This window comes from Schistocerca cancellata, chromosome 3, assembly GCF_023864275.1.
Source record: "Schistocerca cancellata isolate TAMUIC-IGC-003103 chromosome 3, iqSchCanc2.1, whole genome shotgun sequence".
In the NCBI taxonomy this organism is placed as follows: Eukaryota; Metazoa; Arthropoda; class Insecta; order Orthoptera; family Acrididae; genus Schistocerca; species Schistocerca cancellata.
In genome coordinates, this window is record NC_064628.1 from 31141353 (window position 1) to 31168685 (window position 27333).

General features: G+C 37.7%; 1 protein-coding gene across 1 annotated transcript in view; it reads right to left on the reverse strand.

The window, feature by feature from the left end:
- Positions 1-14524: 14524 nt before the first annotated feature.
- The window catches only part of LOC126176830 (exportin-5), a 189116-nt gene continuing 176307 nt past the window's right edge, over positions 14525-27333 (reverse strand). The window contains exon 18 of the mRNA XM_049924013.1: positions 14525-16522. Coding sequence (XP_049779970.1) covers positions 16373-16522 — 150 coding nt within the window. The 3' untranslated portion in view covers positions 14525-16372. The remainder of the gene's footprint in view (positions 16523-27333) is intronic.

Sequence of the window (27333 nt, forward strand, 5' to 3'; positions counted from 1 at the left end):
GGCGGGACCGAATAGGAGCGGCCCGCTGTAATGGAACTGACAAATAGACATCATTTTGTTATATTACACAATAAAGTCGTGTTAAAAAAGCTTTTGCTTAAGATAATACTAAGTTAGGTGTTGCGATCAATAATCGATATTGGAATTGTATGTTCTTTGTAGCTTATGACCGTGATCTTTGGTCTACAACGGGTTTTCCGCCACTTGAGTGTTGGCCGCGGTTGAGTGTAGTTGTGTATCTAGTTTTGACAATAAAAGGGTGTTTTTGATACAAAGAAACCATGGAATACTGCGTCATGATTTCAATAGTCCAGTGATAATTAAAAAACCCGCACCTTTTCTTGGACCTGGAGCAGCAAAGGAATCATCGCCTAGACAACGAGAAGCCACATGGACAACGCAGACTCAGCAGCATCAAAAAAAGAGACATCACGGCCAGCTCTACTAAAGTACTATACAGCCATTAGCCACAGCGTAACGGTGTCCTTATGGAGATAACTTTTCATGCACAGTAGAGCGGGTTCGTGACAACTGGGGGCTCTTCGCTGGGATTAAGACATTTATATGTACTGGATTGACGAAATCTGTTTTGCAGAAGTCTAATGACCATGTGGTACAAAGAAGTGCTATACATGGAAGTCAAGGGAGACGAAACGAAACAGTAAAGTGGACTGACCACACGAGTGAGGACCCAGACTGAAAAGATAAGTACATTTGTGTAGTGCTGTTTATTCCTTTTATTATGTTGTGTGTGAAATTTCACGAAAATGTCCATTGTGAAAGAGGAAAGTGGTGCTGAATCCAAGCAGGATTGTGAAAATTTGTTAGTCTTTGGGGTCGTAGACATGCCGATAAAAACGGAAGATGAGTCAGTCAAAGAAGCGGATCAAAGTCTTAATTCATCAGAACATGAGACGTCGGACATTAAATCACTGTTACAAATGATGGAACAATCGTTAGCTTTAAATCAAACTGTTGCAGCCCGCTTACAAGCTAATGAAGATCAATTGCAAAACATGAATCGGACGGTCGCAGACAGTTTTCGGGTTATAAATCAGAAAGTGTCGCGTCTAGAAGGAGCTATGAACAAAAAATTTGATAATGTCTTACTATGGGGTAATAAACTTCGCAATGATATATCAAAGATAGACAAGAAACTTAGCAAAGCAGAAACAAAGATTTTGGTGGTAGAATCTAAAGTGGGAGACATAAAATCTAGTCTGAGTAACAAAATTCAGTCTGTAAAAAATGAACTGATCACAGACAGAGAGAAAAATGCAAAGTGTTTTCTTAATGTTGATAGTCAAATAGATACAGTTTGTGTAAATGTAAAAGCTATGGCAGTAGATCTTGAAAGTAGAGTAGATTCAAAACTAAACGTTGTGAATGATAAAGTGGAAACAGTCAGTAACACAGTAAAACTCCATGAGACTGAAACTAAGACAGACGTTAATGAATTAAAAAGTACAGTATCAGAGTTAAATCAGAAGTTTGAAATATTTAGCAATGATGTAGCTAACAAAAATTTTTCTATGAACACATGTAGCTTATTATCCAATATTCTAGTTAAAAACTTTTCTAATGAGTGTAGTTTGCATCCTGTTGACTTTCTGCAGAGTTGTAGAGACAATTTTTTGCCCAATATGAGTGAAAGTTTCAAAATTAAGTTTGTTAAAAAATTTTTGGAAGGGGAATCTTTGTCATGGGCCAACCAAAATTTTTCTATGGACATGTCTTATGCAGAATTTGAAATTGAGTTCTTAAAATGGTTCTGGTCTGAAACTGAACAAGCCAGGATAAAGAGCAAGTTCCTGAATGGACCAAATTATAGAGAAACACAGGGGACTATGAAACAGTTTTGTAAGACTCAACTGAAGAAACTTGTACATTTGAGTAAACCCTTTGATGAGCTCACACAGATAGATGCTTTAAAGAGAAGGTTGCCAACAGATGTGCAATGGGACCTAGTGTATGGACCAGATGACAACACTGAGCAATTTATAAACTACGTGGACAAACTTGACAGGAAAAAGTGGGGAAACCAAAAAACTATTTCAATCACACACAAAGAGGTGGGGATCATAGTTGGGGAAACACTAATTTGAACACGAGGGAAAACAGTAGGCCCAACAACCATAGTTTTCATCATAGGGAACAAAATAGTCACAATATTAATAATAATTTTCATTCAAGAAGACAGTCTGGGAACAATTGGAACAGAAGTAATTACAGGGAGTCTGAAAACAGGAATTGTCGTGAACATAGTGACACCAGGAGTCAAAAAGCTATGGGGAGTCATGAAGTAAAAAACTAGCATGCGCTCCATTGTCGGTCCACAAGGTAGGGGCGAAAAGCATAGATAATAGATGGACCAATAACACTGACTACGTTGCACCAAGAGATACGTCTCAAGTAATGAGTAGTTATATTATGAATGTATACTACCCTCTAAACACAGTACCTGTTAAGAACGAACACATTGGTTGTAATAAAGACCCAGAGAAAATAATTGACTTAGTTGAATTTTATGAATGGGCAGAGGACCAGCAGATTAACGATTTAAATGATTTAGGAATTGATGCACTGATGAGGGAACCAAGTGAGCAAATTGTTGAAACTGATTTAACGAGCAAAGAATTAAAAACACTTGGGTGTGAAAGCAACGTTTTAAGTTTTCGGGGGAGAGAGGTTGATGATTGTAGTATTTGGGAAAATGAAGATTTAATGATACATGATGATGGTGAAAAATATTTTGTTTGCTTGAAAGAGGAAATGGAGGTATTAGGTGTTGTGGGAGAAACTGATATGCATGTTGTAGATGTATCCAGTTTAAGTGGTGTTAATGCCAGTGTCACAACCAACAGGCTCTGTAATCCAGCATCTTATGAAGGAACCTGGGCAGTTGATAAAGATTCCCTGAACAGTAAAACTGACTGTGCAAGTAGGCTACCATTTGAAATGAACAAAGGTGAATTATTTCTTTATAATATGTGGCTAAATAGTGATGCAATTAAAAATGATAGCAATTTTAGAAAAATGATTCTTAATATGTCTCAAATTTTATATCCTGATTGGTGGCGAAACACTAAACATATTATTGTTGAACAACTGAAGGATAAATACCTTAGTGGTGAATAATGTTATATGGGTGAAAATATTTGGATTAATGAAATTATCAATGCAAGTGACAGTGCTAATGTAATGACCGTAGATAATAAAGGTGACAGTAATATAGGTACTTGTAAGTCAGAAAGTCATTGTTTCAGTGAAATTCAAAATGATTTATTGTATGAATACATTCAGCCTGAAAAAGATGATGACATAGGTAGTCCGTTCATTAGAGCAAAAGTTGGTACCTGGGAAGGCAAGTGCCTTATAGACACAGGGAATCAGGTGTCAGGAATATCTGAAATTCTAAGCAAAAAGCTGAAGTGCGAGAAAGATTACATTGAAATGCCAGTCATTGGGGTGAAAATAAGAGGGGCTACAGGAAAACATAGTAAAACTGTGAAAAGACAAACTTTGTTATCTTTTACAATTGAGGGAGTCACATTTACACAAGGATGCCTAATTATACCAGGCCTCAGTGAGGACTGTATTCTCGTGATGTCATGGATTCGGAGTGTAGACGCAAGATTTGACTGGGGAGGACAAAAACTTATCATAACAACACCAAATGGGGGGTGTATCTCCACCAAGTTTGTCAGATCAAATACAGTTTTGTGTAATGATAAATTTAGCACTATAAATCTTGTAAAGGAGAAAAGCTATGTTGACAAACACATAACAGAGCTAGATTTAAGTGAAGTAGACTTCAACACTCTGGTAAACACTAAGATTTCAGAAGCTAGCGGTCTAAATGATGAGCAAAAACAGGAACTAGAGTCTTTGTTATGGGAATACAGTGATGTATTTAGCAACATTCCAGGGAAAGTTAGGGGTTACAAACGTACTTTGCTAGTAAGACCACATGACCCATTTTTCATAAAACCATATGGTGTGCCCATAGCAAAACGTACAGCAGTGGAGAAAGAATTACATAAAATGGAAGTGTGTGGCATTATTGAAAGGAGTATCAGTGCTTATAATAACCCACTGGTAGTTGTGTCAAAGAGGGATGGGGGAGTGAGAATAGTTCTTGACTCCAGGCCTTTAAACAAGATCTTATATAGGGAAACAGACCACACTGAAAACATTCATGAGCTATTGCACAAGTTCAAGGACATAAAATTAATGTCAAGTCTAGACTGAACCTCAGGCTTTCACCAAGTACCCGTGGCACCCAAATCTAGGAAATACACTGCTTTTCTTTACAATGGTCGTTGCTATCAGTACTGTGTAGCCCCTTTCGGCTTGAACTCATCGGTAGCAGAATTCATTAGAGCTTTAGACCATGTGCTTGGGCAAGAACTTGTATCCAAATTAGTGATTTATGTAGATGACATTTTAGTAACTGGACAAGATTGGAATGAACATGTTGGGCTTTTAAGACAGGCATGTGAGAAACTTAGAAGAGGGGGAATGACACTGAAACTGGAAAAATGCAAATTTGCAGTACCTGAGTTAAAATTTTTTGGGACATGTCATAAGAGAAAAAGGAATTTTGGCTGATCCAGACAAAATTAAAGCTATTGCAGAGTTTCCTATACAGAAAACAACTGAAATCATTTTATGGGCTATGTGGCTTCTACAGAAAATTTCTAAGTAAACAAAGCTTAAACACACCCTGTCTAAGTAACTTGTTAAAGAAGGACACTGTTTGGATATGGAGTAAAGATTGTCAAGAGGCTTTCGACATAATAAAAAAGGAACTGAATAACCAGAACCTGTTACACAGACCAGATTTCAATTTACCTTTCTGTTTACATACTGACAGCAGTGATTATGGGTTAGGTGCTGAATTATTTCAAGTAAAAGAAGTCAATGGGGAGACAGTTCATGCTACAATTGCATTTGCAAGCAGAATGCTACTGAAGCATCAAAAGAACTATACAGTAACAGAAAAAGATCTATTAGCCATACAGTGGTCATTTTCAAAATTCAGGACCTATTTACTTGGACATAAGGTAATAGAGTACTCGGATCATAAAGTCTTAAGCTATATACAGGAATGCAAGCTCTATCATAATAGGCTTACAAGATGGGCATTGTATTTACAACAATTCAACTTTGAAATTAAGTATATTAAAGGCACTGACAACATAGTTGCAGATGCTCTATCAAGGCTACCAGTAGGAGGGGAAACAGAAATTTTTGATCAGAATGAAGAAAAACAGTTTAAAATGAGGTATATTAAAGGGGTCACAGATGAAAAAGCTGTTAGATCATTGTGTGATAAAATCAGGAGGAGCCAGAACCGTGATGCAAATTGGAAATTAGTAAAGAGCTGTTTAGGGAAAAAGAACTATGAAAAATTAGACAAATACTATAAGGTGTTTAAAGGTACTCTGTTTAGGAGAACTGTCGAGGACTGAAATGCAAAACATTATTCCTGCACAACCTCTAGACTTAGTCGCTGCTGATTTCTATGGGCCTCTTCCAAGGAGTAGGAGTGGCCACTGCTACATTTTTGTCATGGTGGGTGTATTTTCTAAACTAATCAAATTGTATCCTGTCAGAAAAGCCACAGGTAAAGAGATAGTTAGAAAAGTTGAAAAAGACTATTTCTTAAACGTGGGGAAACCAAAAGCAATCTTGTCGGATAATGGTTCTCAGTTTTTGTCAAAAATTTGAAAAGCCTTTGTTGATAAATCGGGAATCAAACATGTTCAAATATCTGTATATAATCTGTCGTCAAACCCAGCTGAGAGGTATATGCACAAGATTGGTCGTTTATGTCGTAAATATTGCAGTCATAAACACCCTACATGGTACGACCATGTACGAGACTTTGAAGACGTTATGAACAGCTTGCAGCACACTTCCACAGGATTTTCACCTTATGAAATTATGTTTCATCTAAAACCAGACAACATTATCACTGAACTCGTACAATTTCCACCATGCACAATGATGACTATGCGTGAACGTGAAGCCATAGTCAAAGAAACCATGATAAAACAGGGGGAAATGAGAAAAAGACGACATGATGGCAAGATCAAAGCAACCAAGTTTAAAGTAGGAGATTATGTTTTTAGTAAAATCACATGAGAAATCAAAAATTCTAACTTCTGAAATAAAGAAATTCTTTGATATATACATGGGTCCATTCGAGATTGTAGAGCATCCACACCCAAATGCATACCGGTTGGTGTATCCTAAATCCAGGAAAGTTCTCGGTCTAAGGAATATTGTTTCATTGAAATTGTATAAACAAAAGGGATAAGACTAGTCTGAGAAAGTTAAAAAGGTGGCTCAACAAAAGTTTTTCACTGGAAATTTTGAAATCTTGTATATAAAAAATTGTCTGATTTTGATACAGTTTTGTGCCCTTGAAAATGTTTATTATTTGTTTAATATGTATTCACTGTATGAAGTGTTTGCAATGAATTTTCTGTGTAATATGCTAGCCATGTTAGTTTTTGATATTTCTGTATGTTTATGCAATTTGATGGATGTTTGATAATTTGTGTAATTTTAGTTTGTGTAACTCTCACACCACACTTGTTGAGACATCATTTAAAATGCAAGCCACTAATCAGCACTAAATCTGTCTTGCAACAATTAAGTTTTTAAATTTTTTACTCTTAAAGGCAGAGTCCTAATTACTACACACTTAAGTGCTTGAAAAGTCCAACTTTACAAGGAGACAATCATTTTCAGTAAACCACATGAATTACTGTATACTTCTCTCTCGACCACTGCAAATGCATAGGCAGTAATATTTTTTTAATTTTGATAGATACATACCATTCCAAAACTTTCATCCATGATTCTACCTTTGCACTTTTACTGTGAATATGAACCCTTGTAACAAACTGCCTGTAACTTTACTTTTGGAAACAATTTAATTTTTTTGTCCTTGGAGTAATGTCTTTGTGATAAGACATTTTACACCCAATATGTTAATACATTTGTATTACATGTTTATTGAATTTATTATTATTTAAAGGATCTTTTTTTGGACCAGTTCATATCTGTGTATTATTACTCAGACAGATACTGTAAACTTCTCCCACTAGATAAACATTACCAGAAGGTTAACTATGTATCCTAACCATGTACTTACCTATAAACATTATGTAACCAAAAGGTGATCTCTGTATGTGATTTTTAGATAACATGGCATTATAGTCAATAAAGCGATACAAACAGCTAAGCTTTGGAAACAGACGCACTGCAGGACAAGCAGAAATCAGACCTTTTAACGGAAGTCACCTATGTGCAGATGGACAATGTGGGACAGACTGAGTAGTGTGAAAAGTGGGCAACAAAAGTAAATAAAACAAGCCTGCAGTTAAAAGTTAGTCTTTCAATGGTTTCACGTGAAGTGCTACAACATTATGGACTCTTTTTGAGTGAAAATTGTGAATCTTCTTTTGTATTTCATTTCCTCTAAGCTTAAAAATTGTATGTTTTCCTTTACTTAGTATAACAATTTCAGTGTTAGCTTTATTCAAAGGAAACAGTCCTATTAAAAATTTTAATTTATTTAAAATCATATTCTTGGCAGTTCCATTATTCTGGTGTCAGAATTTTGTTCGCATTTTCATACTTACAAAATTCTTGGGGGGCTACTGTAATGGAACTGACAAATAGACATCATTTTGTTATATTACACACTAAAGTCGTGTTAAAAAAGCTTTTGCTTAATATAATACTAAATTAGGTGTTGCGATCAATAATCGATAATGGAATTGTATGTTCTTTGTAGCTTATGACCGTGATCTTTGGTCTACAACAGGTTTTCTGCCACTTGAGTGTTGGCCGCGGTTGAGTGTAGTTGTGTATCTACTTTTGACAATAAAAGTGTGTTTTTGATACAAAGAAACCATGGAATACTGCGTCATGATTTCGATAGTCCAGTGGTAATTAAAAAACCCGCACCTTTTCTTGGACCCGTAGCAGCAAAGGAATCATCGCCTAGACAACGAGAAGCCACATGGTCAACACAGACTCAGCAGCATCAACAAAGGAGACATCATGGCCAGCTCTACTAAAGTACTATACAGCCATTAGCCACAGCGTAACGGTGTCCTTATGGAGATAACTTTTCCTGCACAGTAGAGCGGGTTCGTGACACCGCGAACAAACAAGACGGACAAACGGGAAAGGATGGACACACACAACAACAGGCGACCGAGCAAGACACCAAGAACAGCAACATGCAAGAAGCAACGGGGTCATAAGCGAAAACCTCACGAAATCAACATCATCCTCTCCGACATGGAAACAATCAAAGTAAAGACAATGTCTGCAAGTAAGATATCAAGAGACTCATGTGAATATCAGACTGCCTCGCCGAGTGAGAAGCAGGCACTTAAATACATGATAGGGTACGTCGCTATTGGCTGCTGGGACTACATGCTCCACAGTGGCGCCCTCACCTTATATGTGGGCCAGGAGCGCGTGCAGTCACGGCTTAGGCCCGACGGCTCCATAGACCTCTAGTGGTAATCAAGGTCCATGCCATCTGGTGCAGATTCGAAACTGGCGCTCTGTACCAGAAATCCAGTCACAAATTTCAAACAATGGAAATCCCAGGATGGGATAGCAGCAATGTAAAAAGACAGATCCCTACTCAACACACAGGGAAGCATGTTGAGTCACAGACAGGCACAGAGAAAAAGACTGCCTCTCGTGTGTGTGCACACACATGCAGTTAAGAACACAAGTTTGTTTATTATATTTGTAATGTAGCAGAGTGCAGAGTTAGTTAACAACAGTCTAATGGCTGTGGCTGTGGAAGAACACATGTACCTGCCTTTCTGAATTAAGGTATCTGAAATGGGATGGGATGGGATGGATGGTAATTTCCGAAGTGAACACATACAACCACACTGCCTTATGGCCTGGTCACGAAGATGTAAGAGCTGCTAAGTCAAATAATGTCTTCAGAATGTTGCAGGAAACTCATGTCACTGTATTATTGGCTTCACAAACAAATATCCTTTAATAGAACAAAAAGTTGTGTATGAATGTGCAGTTGACTGTCATTCCAACATGAGTATGCAGGAGTATGGTTTGTGAATTTTTGGTGTATACAGACGAAACACATAGTAACAACTACGGTACACAAGAAAACTACTGACAGAAAATTTCATACACCAGAAGCTGCCCAACTGATGGAAATATTTTTTCACAGGGAACATAATGATAATTGCTGGTTGAATAACAATGAAACAAGTAAATTTAGTAGTACAGGCATTTGAATAGTCAGAAGGAAGTCTACACAAGGTGCATATTTACTGAGGGATTAAGGGTTAGAGCATTTGCTACTTTAGAGTTAGTTTTGGTTTGATGAGAAGCAACTTCACATTTCAGTGACATTGTGTACAGGCATGGAGTAAGGAAAGAAACTGAGACCTATTAGCTGCCAAGAAATCATGAGAAGTGTTTGCTGGACGGATGGATGGATGGCTGGCTGGACTGGGTCATGTTTAAACGAAGATTGGAAAAGGATAAAAGAAATTGTTATTTATTTATCTGTATATTCCATAAATCATATACTTTCTGATGTTAAATTTGTTAAACTGTACAATTATTACACCCAGGTACTGCATAATGCACTTATAAGCCAAAACATTATGACCACTGCCCACTGCAGTATTAAATGCCCCCTGGAGGTGTAACTGGCACAGTAAGAGAAATATATAAAAGGAGTAAAGATGAACGGGGAATCATTTTAGTGATGATACTGGTCCCAAATGTGGAAGTACATTAACTTTGACAAAGGTTAAATTGTTATTTCCTGGTGCCTGGGAATGATCATCTAGAAACCTCAAAGCTGGCTGGCTGCATGCATGCTACTGTCATGAGCATCTATGGATAGTAATTGAAGGCTGGTGAAACCACGAGCTGGTGACAAGATGTTGGACATCCATGCCTTGTGACAGAATGGGGAGATCAGTGACTTGTCTGCAATACAGAGCAAGATAATCAGTGATCTGTGGCAGGGATGATGACATAGTTCAGTGCTGGTGCATGTACAAGTGTTTCAGAGTACACTGTTCAACACACATTGTTGAACATGTGGTTCCACAGAGACAGCTCCTTTGTGTTCCCATTCTGACCCAATGAAACTGTAAACAAGAGCTGCAGTGGGCATGGGGTCATCCAGGTGTGGCTGCTTGAAACATACTCTGTGCCACAGACACAGGATGATGGAAGCAGTATTATGCTATACAGGGCATTCACATGGACTTCTCCGGGGCCTATTTCAGTAATCAAAAGCACCATGAAAGCTGTGAACTAATGGAACTATATTTTGGGCCACCTGTCCCTTCATGCTTGGTGCCTTCCCCAAAAGTGATGACATCTTCCAGCAGGATAACTGGGTGTGTCTGTCACATGGTCAGAATAGTTCTACAGTGGTTTGATGAGTATGATAATGAAATCACACTGATTTCTTGGCTTCAAATTCATCTGATCTTCTAGGATGCTATCGAGCACCAGCTCCTTGTCCACAAGCCACCAGCCCATAATATAGGAGAATTGCATGACCCGAGTGTAGAGTTTTCATTTCGCATACCTCCAGAAACCTACAAAGGACTCATTGAATACATCCAGGAGAATCACTGCTGTTTCATGTTCCAAAGGTAGACCACACACTATTAAGCATGCAGTCATAATGTTTTGGCTCAGCAATGTATATTAGTGTGACTACATGTTGGCCATTTATATGTACTACATGTTGGCCATTTATATATATTTTAACAGAAGTAGTCATGATAAAAACTCACTCTGTAGTTGGTTGTTTGGCAAACTACACTGAAAACTTTCAGACAAGCCCAGTTGAGCTATGACACAGATGCTGCGTAGCCATGTACGAGGTCTGATCAGAAAGTAAAGGGAACATCGCATGCATATGATTTTCAAATTTTTTCTCTCATTGGTACACATGTTCATGGTGTATGTTCGCATTTTCAGCTGTTTTGAATATTTAGTTTATTGTCAACAGTCAAAAAGGTTGTGTGTCTTTTCAAGTGCTCAGCAAATTTTTACTTATGAAAAAATGGGTCAAAGAATTTGCAATCAATTTTGAATGAAAAATGGAATAAAGTGCAGCACCACATTGGAAATGTTGACTGTGGCTTTTGTTGAATCTACAATGAGTAAGGCAAGAGTTTATGAGTAGTATAAATGTTTCTAACAGGGTCGAGAAGATGTTGAATACAATGACTGCCCTGTATACCCTAGCACATCAATTACTGACATCAGTGTGGAAGAAGTAAGGAAAATGGTTCTGCAGAATTGCTGAATCACCATCAGAGACGATGCTGATGATGTCTACACATCCTGTGGCTCATGCCAAGCAATTTTTTCAGATGTTTTGGGCATGAAATGTGTAGCAGCAAAGTTTGTTGCGAAATTACTGAATTTCTCCATAAACGCTCTGGGGTTGCTGAATTAACATGACAAATATGATGTCGAACCCAAGTCAAAGTTGTCCCAATGGAGTCTACCTGAAGAGCAAAGATTGAAAAGAATGTGACAATTTTGATCAGATCGAAGGTTCTTCTCACAGCTTTCTTCAATTACAATTGGATAGGGCATCACAAGTTTCTGCCTTAAGGTAGCACAGTCAATAAGAAAACTACCTGGAAGTTATGCGCCATTTGTGTGCAGCAATCTGAAGAAAATGAACAGAATTGTGGCAAAAGCACTCATGGAAATTTCATCATGATGATGATCCTGCTCACACCTCAAAGCTTGTTCGTGATTTTTTGGCCAAAAGCAAAACCGGTATGTGAGCCACCATATTCACTGGACAAGGCTCCCTGCGACTTCTTTCTACTTCCAAGGCTGAAGAGAACCATGCAAGGACAACGCTTTGCCATCATTGATGAGATAAAAACAGAATCTCTGAAGAAGCTGAACACCATTACGAAAAGTGCGTAGGAGTGTGTCCAAGATTGGAAAAAGTGCTGGTACACGTGTTTCATATCTGAGAGTGTTACTTTGAAAGAGACAAAGTTGATACTGATGAATAAATAAAGATTCTTCAATAAAAATAGAAATTACCGTTACTTTATGCTCACACCTCGTATAACTGTGGTGTGTGCTCTGTAATGGTTAGCCCTGGAGGAGGCCATTGTCTGAAAGCTTAGCAACATTTTCACTCTTGCTTCTGTGCCCAATGATTGCTCAATTATAAAGTGAGTTGTTATCTTTACCCCTTCCATTATTTATAAATGAATATATATATTTCTTCCCAAAAATTCATCTACAGTATACGAGAAGATGTCATAGTGAAAAAACATTAATCTGGATTTAGAAAAATTACTGCTACTGGCCTCAAAGCTTTTTGTGGCAGCATCCTTGTATGAAATCTTGTGTGCCACATTGTGGTACATGTCTGTCTTAAGTCAGCATTTGAATATGCTCAAATGGGAGAAACACAGCAATGAATATATAAGGTGTACCAGTACATCTAAAAAATACAGAAATGCGCCATAAAAATTAACTTTATCTATAATGCACATGAACAAATTACAAAAATAACTGCAGGACTGTCCTATTTCTCAATACATGGAGAGGATGAAACTAGTGTGCAGCAAGAGTGTTCATCACTGTCTTTCCCCTTCCCCACGTGCACAAGGGGATAAGTATTGACTGCAGCTAAATAATATCAATGTCGTAAGTTTCCACAAATATTTGAGTGTAGGCTTTCACAGCCTGAGTCCATTTCAGCAGGATTCTTTTGAGTGTGTGACCACTCCATGATAAAACTACCAAGGTTTTGGATATTACTGGAGGCAATCTTTCTTCACTCAGATGAAGGCTGCCTGCAGTCACAGCTGAAACATTGGCAGTTTTATCATGTTGTGATGCATGTCTATCTTAGTGTAAATTTGAGAAAGTTCTGATAAATGAAGGGTCAAAGGTTTTCATTGTCCAAAAATGTAAATAATAAACATTGCCATGTTTTTAGCCAGTTTAATCTGTTACATTAATTATCAGAGACGTCTTCAATGGGTCTTAAGGTGTGGCCTCAAACAGACTGAGCCAGAATTTGCTTTGCTTTGGACACATTTAGGTAAATAAAGTTACCTAGCCATCATAAAGCCCACATACGTCCATCTGAGATCTGCATGCATTATGACTGCACCATGAAGTCTTCCACTTTCCCGGTGGGTCACTTTATCATTTTCCTCTGTGTCTGAGCTATAATGAAATTCTTTTTCAGTGGCTAACAACGATAACTGACAATGGGTTTATAAAATGTGCTTTCTGTCTCTTGATACCTTTGGCTGGTTTCCAAGGCTTACAAGGACACTAACTGGATTTAGTGCCTGCCAGCATTTCCACTTCAGCAGTCTTATTAACAGTGGACTTGACCAAAAGAAACTCTTGGGAAATACCTTCTTAATGGTAGTCTGAATTTGTGAGTTCCGTACAGTCATATTCCACTTAAATTCAGTATCCCCATTGATCAAACGGCAGAGTATATGGAGTTAAAAATTTACATAAAAATGAAAGGTAGTAATATATTAAACAGGGAGCTTAGTTCACTGAAAAGACAATAGGATCTGTATAAAACTGACATTGTGTTTGGTAGGACATAGCGGATCTTGTTGTCTAGCAGGATGTAACTGCAGAAGCATGTAGAAAAGTCTATTGATGTGACTGAAACTGACGGTAATATTATGATCAAACAATACAGGCTTTCTCAGCCAGTGAAACTGGTTTTAGGGGCACGTAACATGCCTTAAACCAAGGTCATGAAAACAAAGTCACCAGGTTAGTTTTAACATGGAGAGAAAGAGAAAGAAGTTTCACTGTGTTGCAGCAAAGCCAATAGATTAAGAACAAAGAACTTATTTTTGTGTGCAACAAGAAAAAAAATATTGACTCTCAATAATTAAATTAAGAAACAGTTATTAAATCAAAGTATCTTACAAATAATCACCATATTCACTCTTTGGAATTTATTAATACTTAAAAAGATAATCTACCTGCTATGCATCTGATCTTTGACATAACCAAAAATATTTTATTTGTTGATTACAAAATCAATATTCATCTCTGTGAAAATGCTGCTCATGTGGCACATAAAGTGTGCTGAAACATTCTTTGGTGAAGTCTATTCGCCCTCTTTCACCAAATGAACCTTTACTGTACTTTCTGATTGCTTCCTAAATTGGAAATATTTGTTTAGATCCCGCTAGCTGGTGACACTGCATCCCCTGGCCAACTCTACTTCAGTCAAATTGAGTGCCTCCTCTGTTTACTCCAACCTTCTCATCACCTCTTACAGTAGTACTGGAGATTCCAAAGGAAGTGCACTAATCACAAACTCTGACCTGCATCTACTGACCAACTCTACAAAAAGAAATTATTCTGTGGGTAGTCCTGAAACTGAGCTATGTTAATGTTTGGCGAGATGTCTGCAACAAATTCCAAGTGCAACTGAAATGGATTATATATTTTATTTATTGATAAAATCTTGAATGAGCACATATTCTACATTTCAATTGACATTCAGTATTGACATAAATTTGTTCACAAGACCTTTAGTCTATACACTGTGTAGCACATAGATGCAATTAAACAAAACTGTAGCATTAAAATATGTGACACTTATTAATTAAATGAAGTCAGTCAAAGGATTCTCATTTATGACATAAATGGATTTATGAGATTTATATAGAGTGATCATTATAGCTCACATCAGACACACTTAATTTTAAAATTGACTTTTGTTTATGGAAATGTCATTACACTGACTTTCCAATAATTATTAAATGTACAATAAAATTTCAAATATATTTGGTTCCTAATAGTACATTTAATTATAATGTTAAGTTAATCAGACAGTCCTTTCATTTGAAACTTTTATCACATGCATATTATGTACACTGTAAATCTGAATGGAATTGGAGGACAAATTTTAAATGCAGATACTTATGACTCAACATTGTTATTACGTTGTGTGTTTTTCAAAGAAAATATTTTTTCTTTCTTTCTTTTTTTTGGGTGGGGGGGGGGGGGGGCTATTTTAAATCTACTAAATAAAAGTTTGCACCATCAGATAATTTGTGTAGAAAAAGTATCCTAACTTAAAAGCTCATTATTTTACATTAACTTTCTAGTATTCAAAAAACGAAATTAAATATTTATAAGTAAAATGGCACCAAATTGATACTGCAATCGAACAAAAACAGAATGTATTATCACTTACTAAGGGGATGGGGAGGGGAGTAGGATGATGGGGAAGAGTAATATCTAAAATGCCAAACAGAAAACATCCTCCACTGTTTTGCAATCAGGGTGATTTTACTACTGAATATTATTTTTGCCACACTTTTGTCTGATGAATGTTTCTCTGATTCTAAAAGCAGCAAGTCTCCCATACTCTGTCTACCCCATTGAAATTTACATTCTTGTGTGTAGATCTTTTTCCATCTACATTTGATAACAAAAACACTTACATAAGTCCAATGGAACACTGGCAAATATAATCTCAGCAGGGAAGAAACAATAACAAAAACAGAGTAGCAAAGAGGAAGAAGGAAAAAAATGAATCAGTAACACTGCCACATTACACATTTTAATGCAGTTTGCTGATACCTAAAATGACCTCAATAAGTTAATTTTCATCTAGAAACAAGATTACAACCAATAACCTAAATTATTTTACAACAGTGGTGAAGTTTCATTCAAAAATCGTTAATTTACCTCTGCCTTCCAGAGATTAAACAATGAAAACGGCCAAAAAGAAAAAAGGTCATTAAATCTCATCAAGCATTCACCTGACATCACTGTAATCTTTCTTTCTTCACAAATGTATCTGGTGCATTAGTTATTTATAAATAAACATACAATAGTACATGACTGCAATATTTTACCCCAACAGCTGAAATAAATAAAGTAAATTCCGGCAATAGCCAACTGCCACGAGTGTTTCCCGCTGCACTTTCCTTCTAAGAGCAATTAAAAAAAAAAGCCCTTACTCAGAAATTCACAGCATTTATGACTTACTTTCATTATTATTAATAAGTTTTCTCTAGACTTGAGTCATATGGGAAAAACATTCCATGTTACTATAGATATTTCTAGCAGATCACAACATAATAGAAGCAGTATAGATAATATTGTCATAATACAGTTATAATGCCCCTTAATGGCATTAAAAACTTACATACATACTACTTTACTTGCTGTACACAAAGAATTACATAGCAATTCTTTTTGCAAGCATTATTAAATTTCTCTCTCTCAATCTGAAATTTAATTTTCTTGGAGAAGAATAATGCAGTGTCATGTTCTTTCAGTCAACAACATCAAAAAGTTTACAAAGACCAACATCTTCAGTTTCAAGAAGGTCCCTCATCTTAGGCTTCGGAGGAAGTTCCATTCGAGGAAGATCTGCAATTCGGACCTCCTTGCGAAACAGCTGTGCGACGCTCCTGCCTATCAGCTGTTGGCACAAAACATTTAATGCATTAAGTAATCACAAATGACTGTTAAAAACCAGAGGTCTCATTAAATCTTTGATCATATATCTGGATCGAGGAAGAGGGGGAGGGAGAAAGGGAGGTAAGGAACGAGTGAGTGACTTACAATGGATAAAGAGTAATATAGAGTCACAAACGTCCATTACCATTGTTCATTTCAACATAATGAAATATGTATCAATAATCAATATATATATATATTATAAAAGTACGATGTGCGTGCTGCTAAAACTCAGAAATAAGTCCCAGTACAATCAATGGTGTGGTAGCCCTCTATCCCCCATCCATGAAGAAGGCTCCCATTTCTATCTGAAGGGTGCGCTTTTGAAGATATAAGGGCTGGGAAGTTTTGCCCTCCAGAATTTTCTAGAGCACTCCAGAACATTCTAGAGTATTTGAGAACATTCGAGAGTATTTGAGAACATTCGAGAGTATTTGAGAACATTCGAGAGTATTTGAGAACACTCGAGAGCATTTGAGAACACTCGAGAGCATTTGAGAACATTCGAGAGCATTACACAACATTCCGGAATGTTCTGCAATGATCTGGGATGTTCTGCAATGTTCGGGAACATCCCACATCATTGTGGAAGACTCCAGAATTCTCTTGAATGCTGTGGAATGTTCTGAAGCATTGTGGACCAATCAAAGCCTTTTTGGTACATTCTCAAATTCTCCAATGGTGGGGCTACCCATTCGTAGGGGGTATATAATGCAAGATCCATTGTAGGTTCAAACATCAGTTTCTTATCAGTGACGAAGGAGGAACCGAAAAAGTAGCGCAGTGAGTGAATAAACACAAACAGAGAAGTGTGAGTAGTTAAAATAATACAGTGACTGAAAATTAACTGAAAATAAAGTGTGAAAAGTTTGTAAAGTTTACTTCGTGTATTTGCTGATAAAAGGTTGATTTGATTTATATCTTAGACAATGCCCAAGCATAAAAGAGGCAGCAATCTTGCCAGTTCTGAAGCAAAAATGGCAAAACCAAAAAGAACAGCAAAAAAACGAAACAGACGAAGAGCATGAGGCACTTTTAAATTTCCACCAAAAGAGAATGAGCACCATTAGAATGAGAGAAACTGAAGAACAACAAAATGAACAGATTAAAGAATCAAGAATTGCAACACAATCTTATAAAAAGACTGTGAACTCAAGCAAGCCATGGAAATAACACCCTACAAGAAGCACAGGTGAGGAAAAGTAAACAGCACAACCCAACAAACAGAACATTCCACTATGACCCAACGAAAGAATATAACAAACACAAACACACCGTAATCAAAAAATGGATAATATCTTACCATTTTGCAATGTGAAAAAATTCAATAGAGAAACACAAGGATTCTGCTGCATGAATGGAAACATTTGATTACCATCACTCGAAGCACCTCCAGAGGAATTTTTGCATTACGACCGGGAAACTCCAGAATAAAAAAATTTTCTTCAAAATATAAAAATGTATAAAGCCTGCTTCAAAATGACTTCTTTCATTGTCATTTGATCAACACTAACAGAGATGAAATCGATTATGTTTTTTTCCATCTCAGGATAAATCTATCACAACAAGGGATCATAACTACCACTACCCTACGAAGACCACAAATTTCTGGAAGCATATTTCATCAGAAATTAAGAAACAGAAATAGATAAACGATGCACAAATATCAGTGGATCATATTCAAAACAGCATTAGACCAGATGATTTATGATGGCTATAAAATTATAATTCAAGCCAACAAAACACCACTTGGAGAACACAAATGTCATCTTAATGCACCTCAGATAAACAAGGTCACCATCGTAACTGTGGATAATGAAAACACAAGCTCTGGCATAATTTTAAAATGAAGAAGAGACGGACTACAATGCATTGCAGAGATACATCGTTCATATGATGCCCTCCAGTATGCATTCATATTTCTGCATGGAGAGGATGGACATCATTTTAATGTGAAAAAAATCTAACCTGAAACAGACATAGAAACAAACAAAGAAAGTCACTTCCAAGGAGTTCTATTCTGATCACTTAATGATCAGAGACAAAGAAATTCACAATCACATTCTCAACACTTACCGTTTATTCCAACAATTCCTGGTGTATATGTATGCAAAAATAGAAGTGGAACAGATGCTTTACGTAAGACTGAATCGGAAGAAACTGTGCACGGAAGAATACATCCACCTTCGAGACTCAATCATAAATGATGGAAACATTGAAAACAATGGAACAATCATAATCTTACACTCATCATACACAGGAAGCTTGAGACACACAAACAAATACACTCAAGATGCCACAATCTACATAAGAAAATATGGATGACCTGACCTCTTCGTAACATCCATATGCAACTCGCTGTGGCCAGATATCAAAGTACAACTACGATACGGACGAGCCCCCATGCATTGACACAACATAATACCCCAAGTTTTGCAGCAAAAACTAGTGGGATTTATTGAAGTCATTACAAAACACCATACCTTTGGAACCGCTAAGTGCTGCACAATCGAATGTCACAAACGAGGACTGCCTCACCTACACAATATCATAAAGAATTCATCCCATGGATATTGACAAAATCACCCAAGCTGAATTTCCCAATCCACAAGAAGACATGGAACTGTACGACATAATGAAAAACATGATTCATGGTCCATAAGTGCCTTTAAACCCCATTTCACAATGCACGAGTGATGTAAAAAAAGAAAAAAAAGAAGAAAAAAAAACAACCTAAAACCATACTTGGATGACACACAAACCAGAGTTGATGCCTATCCCAAATACAGAAGATGATCACCCAGAAACGGTGGCTTCACAGCAAAAATACAAATATGGGGCAGCGACAAACTGGGAATAGATAATCAATGTGTAGTACCATGTAACACACTGCTTTCCAAAATGTTCCAAGTACACATAAATGTAGAATACTGCAATTCAGTGACATCCATTAAATATGCCTGTAATTGTGTGAACAAAGGCAGTGACATGGCAGTTTTTCTAATAGCCAAAGACAATGAACAACAAAATAGTAACGACGAGATCCTCATGTAACAAATGGGGAGACACAACAACAGTAAGGAAGCATTGTGGCAGATTTTTGGTTTTCCCAAACATGAACGTGAGCCAACTGTGCAACATCTAGCAGTACATATGGAGCATGGACAGAGAATTTACTTCACAAAAGCATCACCAGAAAAACTGCAAGCAAACCACCTGACAACACAACATCAATAGCTTTTTACCACCTGTGCCAAAGGGCTCCATTTGTGAAAACATAACCAGGGTGTCTACGTGGACAAGGAAAAAAAATTCCCGGTTAAAAACACACTTTCTCCCGGATGACAGTATATTTTCCCCTATCACTCCTTTGAATGGGTATGGTTTTGTACACGGGCGTACAATTTCCTGGCACTTTAGAAAACGAAACTCAGAGAAAAAGACACGTTTTGGAAATATCTTTGATGTGCAGCAACATGTACGCTGCGTATTTTCGTATTACGAAAACATACATTACAAAATCCACCAAACACCGCATGTTACTTTCCGAACCATTGACACCGAGATTTCGATGCGCTTTTGTAAGCCGTTCGTAACTCATGTCACGTGATCTCGCCAGCCGATGACAGAGGATATTCAGAGCATAGGACACATGATGTAGTCAGCCAATAGCAACATCAATGTTAAGTAGCGCGCCAAACAGGGAAAGTTAATAGTTTAAATTAATATACATAGTGTTGTTACAAGAAAAGCAAAGCTTTCACATAAAATATTGGTCTCAAGCTGCAAGAGAAGCTAAGCTTTCGCATATACTGTTGATCTTTTTTGCGCGCGTTACACTTTAAGAGATATCATACAAATGCACCTGTAAAATTTTTAATAATGACATAAATATCTGATCTTCAGGGTTTAAGGGTTCGAAATACTTCTAAATGGCTCGTCATCTGACACCTGATTTTTAACTGAGAGTCAAACGCTTTGTGATTTAATAAATTCATGGTCCATTCTTGTACGTAGTTCAACTTACGTAAAAGGATATTTACTTTGAAAGTAACGCTTTTCAAACCACCAATCGTAACATTTTCCCGCGACCTGTTACAAATAGGTTCGTTTCAGCAGTTGCCAGAGAGCTCAGGTAACAGGCGACACCGCGCTTGGGTAGATATCATGACGTAGGAAGCCCGTATGTACGTACGTGTAAAAGATCATCAATGAAAGATGATACTGCTAGAGCATCGGAATTTCGTGAACCATATTAAAATGTGTACATTTAAAGTGCATACTTAAAGGCACACTCGTATGTCCAGATTTCCAATGAAGTACCGTACACCCCGACCGGATATTAAGCTTTTAAGTGTGGTTTTCAGGATGTAAATTTTCTTGGAGCACCAGTACTGTATTATATCATGTTTGGTTCTTTATTATGGCATAATGCCACACGTGCTAGAAAATGAAAACGTGCACTTGAAATGCAGCGAACAGTTGAAACTACCCAGTACTGTGGAATTAAACATTTCGTTTCAGATACATTGACTGCCTCTGCGGAAAAGATTAGCAAAAGTCAAATTTCTTTAGCAAACAGACAAAAATAACTTCATTGTTCCGCAAGGCGATTAATGCTTGACTGTCAGAAAGGTGGAAATAAAATAAAATCTGAGACTAATGACATATTTCAGCCTTTAATAATTATGTGAATGTGTTTTAATTCACTTGATAGCTCCCGGCCACGGATATCCGTTTTGTTTTCATTTGACGTGAGAGTAAACGAAGGGGAAACAGCAAAATCACTGAACGTAAACACGGCTCACGTGGAGACTACCCACTATAGCTCAGATTGCTCTGCGCATCAGCCCCGGATCTACGACATTTGCGAACCGGGTCAATATAAAAAAAATCGAATTTTCAAAATATGTTCATCTTGTAGTGCACATCTTTCTGAAAAGTCTGAAACATAAAACGTATGTATTCCAGGAAATGTAAGACATATAATTTGGTCTTAAGTATGCCCAAGTGCAGTTCCATGCCTCTTCATAAAGCATTTTTCTACTGCATGTCCAAAGTATATTCAGGAGAGTGGAAATTGAAATGTCCTGTGGTGCCTCTCCTGCTCCCAGTCGGCCGGTTTGGCAGCCTCTTAAAAAACAATCTCGCAATTAATAGCGGATGGGATTATTTGTAATCGAGAGAACAAGAACTCTTCGGAAAATCTGAATTCTTCATTGCCCATTAGATAATAACTTGCTGCTTGGATATATAAAACCAGTACCGACAAGAGATAAGCAAGAAATTACACATTTCTTCAAACCTTAGCTCCTAGCATTTTTTTCTCTCTAATCTTGCTACAGCTTTACATGGCGTGTTCTCCTTTCTGTGAAAGAATCTTTTACCTCATCAAAGTTTGTCAAACGTTTTGCTACATGGAAAATCGAAATGTAGTTATCTAATACTGAATAAGCTGTTAATACAAATAATACCAAAGACTAGTGTGGTTTCTCTATCCGATTACGTCTATTTTGTCACTGTCTGCTAGATAAAACAAAATAGGCCTTTCTAATACGGCAGCAATTTTATAACACACCAAATAAACGAGACTGTTCTGGCACAAATGGTCATTTTTATAACACGACAGAATATAATCCAATAAGTTTCAATATCAAATGCCTATTAGGCCTACTACAAGCAAAAAGCTTTATGTTAGGAAATAGTTTCACGTGTCATTCATATGCACCAGCTTCTCTAGTATTACGAAATTTTTATATAAATTTGGAATCTTCCTATTCTTCCATAATTTGTGTGATGTCCTCGTTTCTTCTCCATCCTCGTTCTAACAAACAATCCTGTCATCACCAATTCTGTAGCTATTGCTGCCACTGTCAAAATTTGTTCGCCGATTAACTTCACTAACCCTACCAGAATCACTGGTTTAGTTCTCCCGCAATTATTCTCCGGTTATTCGTTGTTACGTGTTCGTACAACACGTTTTCCGCGTTACTTCCATAATAGAACTTAAGCTGCTGGTAGCCAGGGACTGTACTACTGGTCCTTACTTGTGTAGCGATCTGGCCAAACATTTTCTGTCAAAACTTCATTTTCTTGGACACACCGAGAAGATAATACATAATCTTTCTCACCTGTTATTCCTGTCAGTCGTTTACTTCTATTCTGATAGTATGAATCTATGGATTTTGCTAGTAATTATAACAACGCTGATCATTCCCACACCCAATCAGCCACATAATCAGACAGTGATTGCCATTCATCCATTCGGCTTTACTCCACTCAGCTCGTATAGCCTCGTCCCCTTTTGTCTGTGGTAAGTTTATTTTTAGATCCGACGAGGATTCTCCTCACAGAGACATCACGTACACTATGCATGCATTCAAAAGTCAGCTTATTATTCATTCAGAAATCAACTTAAAATGTGTTCAAATACCAACAGAGAAGCGTTTCAAAATCATATGACTAATTGATAGGCAAATGTGCACTGGATGCTAGGTGCTTTGTGAAACAAGTTTTTTTCCCCTCAAGAATATGAATTAGGCGCCCCCTTTTCCCGGAAGTATCTAGCTGCTTGCTGCGACTGCTTGCACAGCCAACAGCCACATTCCTGTTGACAGAAGCGGGAGAATCTACTACTCAAACGTGACTCTACTGCGCATGCGCATGAGCCCACGCGTTAACTGTTAAAACAAATCGAATGTAAACAGTTGCGACTTCACGCTCATTGGAGGCAATTTGTTGTTATGAAGCACTACATAGTCTTCCTAAAGCCTTTGACACATTTTCAATCGGCAGACGCCTGCATGATCACTTGTGTCGTCGTTGTATATGGCGCATTTCCTTTGCAATTTATTTTCGTTTCTTTCTCTCGTTTATGTTTTATTGTTGAAGTATTATTCTGCAGTAGCGGGATACAGTAATATCCCTTGTTAGTGTGTCGGTTCTTACTAGTCAAAATTACAAAAATTTAACTGAAAACTAAAACAATGAAAAATTCCCAGAATTCTAATAATATCCCGGGTTTTTCCCGGTTTTCTCCCGGATGAAAAAAATCCCGGGTTTTTCCCGGATCTCCCGGTTATCCCGGGTTGTAGACACCATGATAACTACATGTCAATGTCCCTACCTATTATACATGGAACACAGAAAGAAAAACCTTTCAATGATGAAAACAAGGAATTCCAATACAAGATCATCCAAGAATCATGAAAACTGGTGCATTAGGTAAAGTTTACACAGTATATCTGAATAATGCTGAATGTTTCTATCTCCAGATGTTGTTACACCAACTAAGGAGCAAGTTCCACAGATCTCAAGATTGTTGATGGTTACCTATGCCAGAAGTATTGAAAAGCATACCAACACTAAGGACTACTGGAAAATGTAACCAGTGGGAATCAACACTACAAGAAGCCTCACTCAAACCCTCGGCTGAACAAATGAGGACTGATTTGCCATAACTCTAACAGTAGGTAACCCATCAAATCCAAAAACAGCTATGGGACTTCTTTGAAGAGAGTGTGAGTGATGACATACTGTACCAAATCTGACAAGCTCATCCTGAAATGACCGTCAAATTCAATGAACATCTTCAATGAAATACTCATTCGCCTAGAAGATAAACGTTTAGCAATAAACAACCACACCTTAGTACAACTTGGGATGCAAGTAACAACAAAGATGCAAGTAACAACAAAATATGCTATCAGTGTACTAAAATCAAAATTACAAAGGAAAAATGCTACATCATCATTGATCTACTTCAATACATTGCTCACAACAAACCACTCATCAATGACAATGAAAAGGAAATTTACAACATTTTCATCGACCTTATTGACCTCAACACTGGCGGAATTATTTATTTATTCCAGGCGGTACCAGAAAAATGTTTCTAATAAATCTTTTGCTGGCAAAAATACTTGCTAAATAACACATCACGCTTGCATTGTTATCACCCAGCATTACAGCCACACTTAGGGAAGGACGATGAACTGCTCATTCTGCCCTACAACCATAATTGAATATAACCAAAGGACAGTTCCCAGTATGTAAAATCTCAAGAGCATCTGGGTGGGGTGAACTTCTAAAGCAAGCTAAAATTATCTTCTGGGACAAATGCATAATGGCAAATAGAAAATAGTCACTCGAAGCCATGGACAGAACATTACAAGACTTCATCATACAATGTAAAATTTCATGGCCCATATTGTCTTCACTTAAAACTTCCTGGCTAATAGGCTGTGGTCAATGCATAAAACTCTCCCCTGACGTTTCGTGTCCGACTGCGGGAGATATCCTCTGAGGTAAAACAGCAAATTGCAAAGATGACTCGAGGAAGTGCTGATTATATAGGCAGTGCAGAGTGCACCACTGTCCATCAGCTGGCATTCGCTATGAGACTGTCTCTGGTAATACCAACATTCTCGATTGAAAGTAATCGATCGTCACGCTACTGGTGCAATGCTGACATCCAAATTTTATCCAGTTTTACACCCTCTTTCCTGCTTAAATTATTACTCTGTTTATCAGTCTCGGTAGCCTCCGTACACATTTGCGCGTAATAATGTGAGGTTTTAGATATGATGCTCATCTCACTGAATTTTATTTCATGATCACCTTCCTTGTAAACATGTTCTGCTACGGCCGATTTATCCATGTGACACAGGCAGCAATTCCTCTTATGATCAACAAGACTTCTTTTTGTGATACCGATATAAACCTGTCCACAACTACAAGGAACTTTATATACCCCCAGTGTAGCCAAAGGATGTTGTGCATCTTTTGCCGATCTTAAATATTCTTTTATTTTTATGGTGGGTCTGAAAGTAGTTTCCACCCCATACTTGCTTAACATTTTCCCAATGCAATCTGTGACCTTATTAATGAACGGAAGAAGACCCTTGCCATTGTGAGGCTGTTGTTAGTCGTCGTTCCTGATTCTCTGCCTAGAGCGAAGTGCTTGATCTATCTCCTTGCTAGAATAGCCATTCTTTATGAAAGTCGACCATAGATGTTCAATCTCATCTTTTAAATAAACAGGTTCACAAATTTTGTACGCTCTGTCTACCAAGGTTTTTATTACACCTCTTTTTTGTCTACGGTGGTGGTTTGAATCTTTATGCAGATAACCATCAGTAAGTGTGGCATTCCTATACACCTTGTGGCCCAATGTTCCATCCCATTGTTTAATCACAGACACATCCAGAAAATTCAGTTGTCCATTACTCTCTGTCTCCATAGTAAATTGAATTTTCGGATTAATGCTGTTTGGAGTGTCAGGAAGGCATCCAGATCCTCTGTTCTGTGTGTCCACACTATGAAAGTGTCACTGACACAGTGATACCATTTGGCTGGTTTCTTACTGGCAGTCTGCAACGCCTGTTGTTCACAAGTCTCCATAAACGAGTTAGCCACAGCATGACTAAGAGGACTGCCCATAGCCACCCATCAATCTGTTCATAAAAGTCAATATTATACTGAGAGTAGGTTGTGGTGAGGCAGTGTCGGAATAATGACACAATATCGGTAGGAAAAATATCCGCTATGCATGAGATAGCTTCATTTACCAGAATCATGGTAAATAATGACACAAAACTAATGAGGATATCATCTGGGCCTATGCTCATTCCCTTTAACTTATCAATGAAATGAGCTGAACTTTTAATATGACTGTCAGTCCTACAAATAAAAGGTTGCAGCAATGAGGCAAGGTGTCTAGTTAACTCATGGGTGGGACTGCCTAAGGCACTGACAGTTGTTCTCAAAGGAACCTCAAGGTTTATGCACTTTGGGTAATCCATAGAGTCCAGGTGGGTACGCTTCTGTTTTACAAAGCAGCTTCTTATCGTCGGAGGAGACTGAAGATGCTTTCATTAGTCGATTGGTCATTTTTAAAATCTTCATAGTCTGATCATTCTGAAGTTTTTTGTAATTGGAGGCAACCAAAATATCATTGATCTTTCCATGGTAGTCCTCACTCTTCAATATGACAGTGGCATTATCCCTATCTGCAGAAAGAACAATAATGTTTTTACCTGTAGTGATATCCCTCAGTGCCTTCCTTTGTGCCTTTGTCAGATGGCTTACACGTACGTAATATTTAAGATCAGCAAAAGATGCACGACATCCTTTGGCTACACCGGGGGTATATAAAATTTCTTGTACTTGTGGACATGTTTATATCGGTACCACAAAGAGAAGTGTTGAACATAAGAGGAATTGCCGCCTGGGTCACACAGATAAATCAGCTGTGGCAGAACATGTTTACAAGGAAGGTGATCATGAAATAAAATTCAGCGAGATGGCACCATATGTAAAACCTCGCATTATTATGTGCGCATTTACAGAGAGGCTATCGAGATTGATAAACACCATAATAATTTTAACAGGAAAGAGGAAGGTGTTAAACTGGATAAAATTTTGATGTCAGCGTTGCACCGGAAGTGTGACGATCAATTACTTTCAGTTGAGAATGTTGATATTACCAGAGGCAGTCTCATAGCCAAAGCCACATGATGGACAGTGGCACCCTCCGCACTGCCTAAATAATCAGCACTTCCTCGAGTTCCCTTTGGGAGTTCGCTGTTTTACCTCGGAGGGTGTCTCCCGCAGACAGACGAAACGTCAGGGGAGAGTTTTACATATCAACCACGGCCTATTAGCCTGGAAGTTTTAAGTGAAGACTGCAAGACTTGCGAGGAAACTCTGAAGTGATGGGGGGGAGCTCTACTCATACTCTCAAAAGACTTTCGATAAACACTTCCAGTCGTC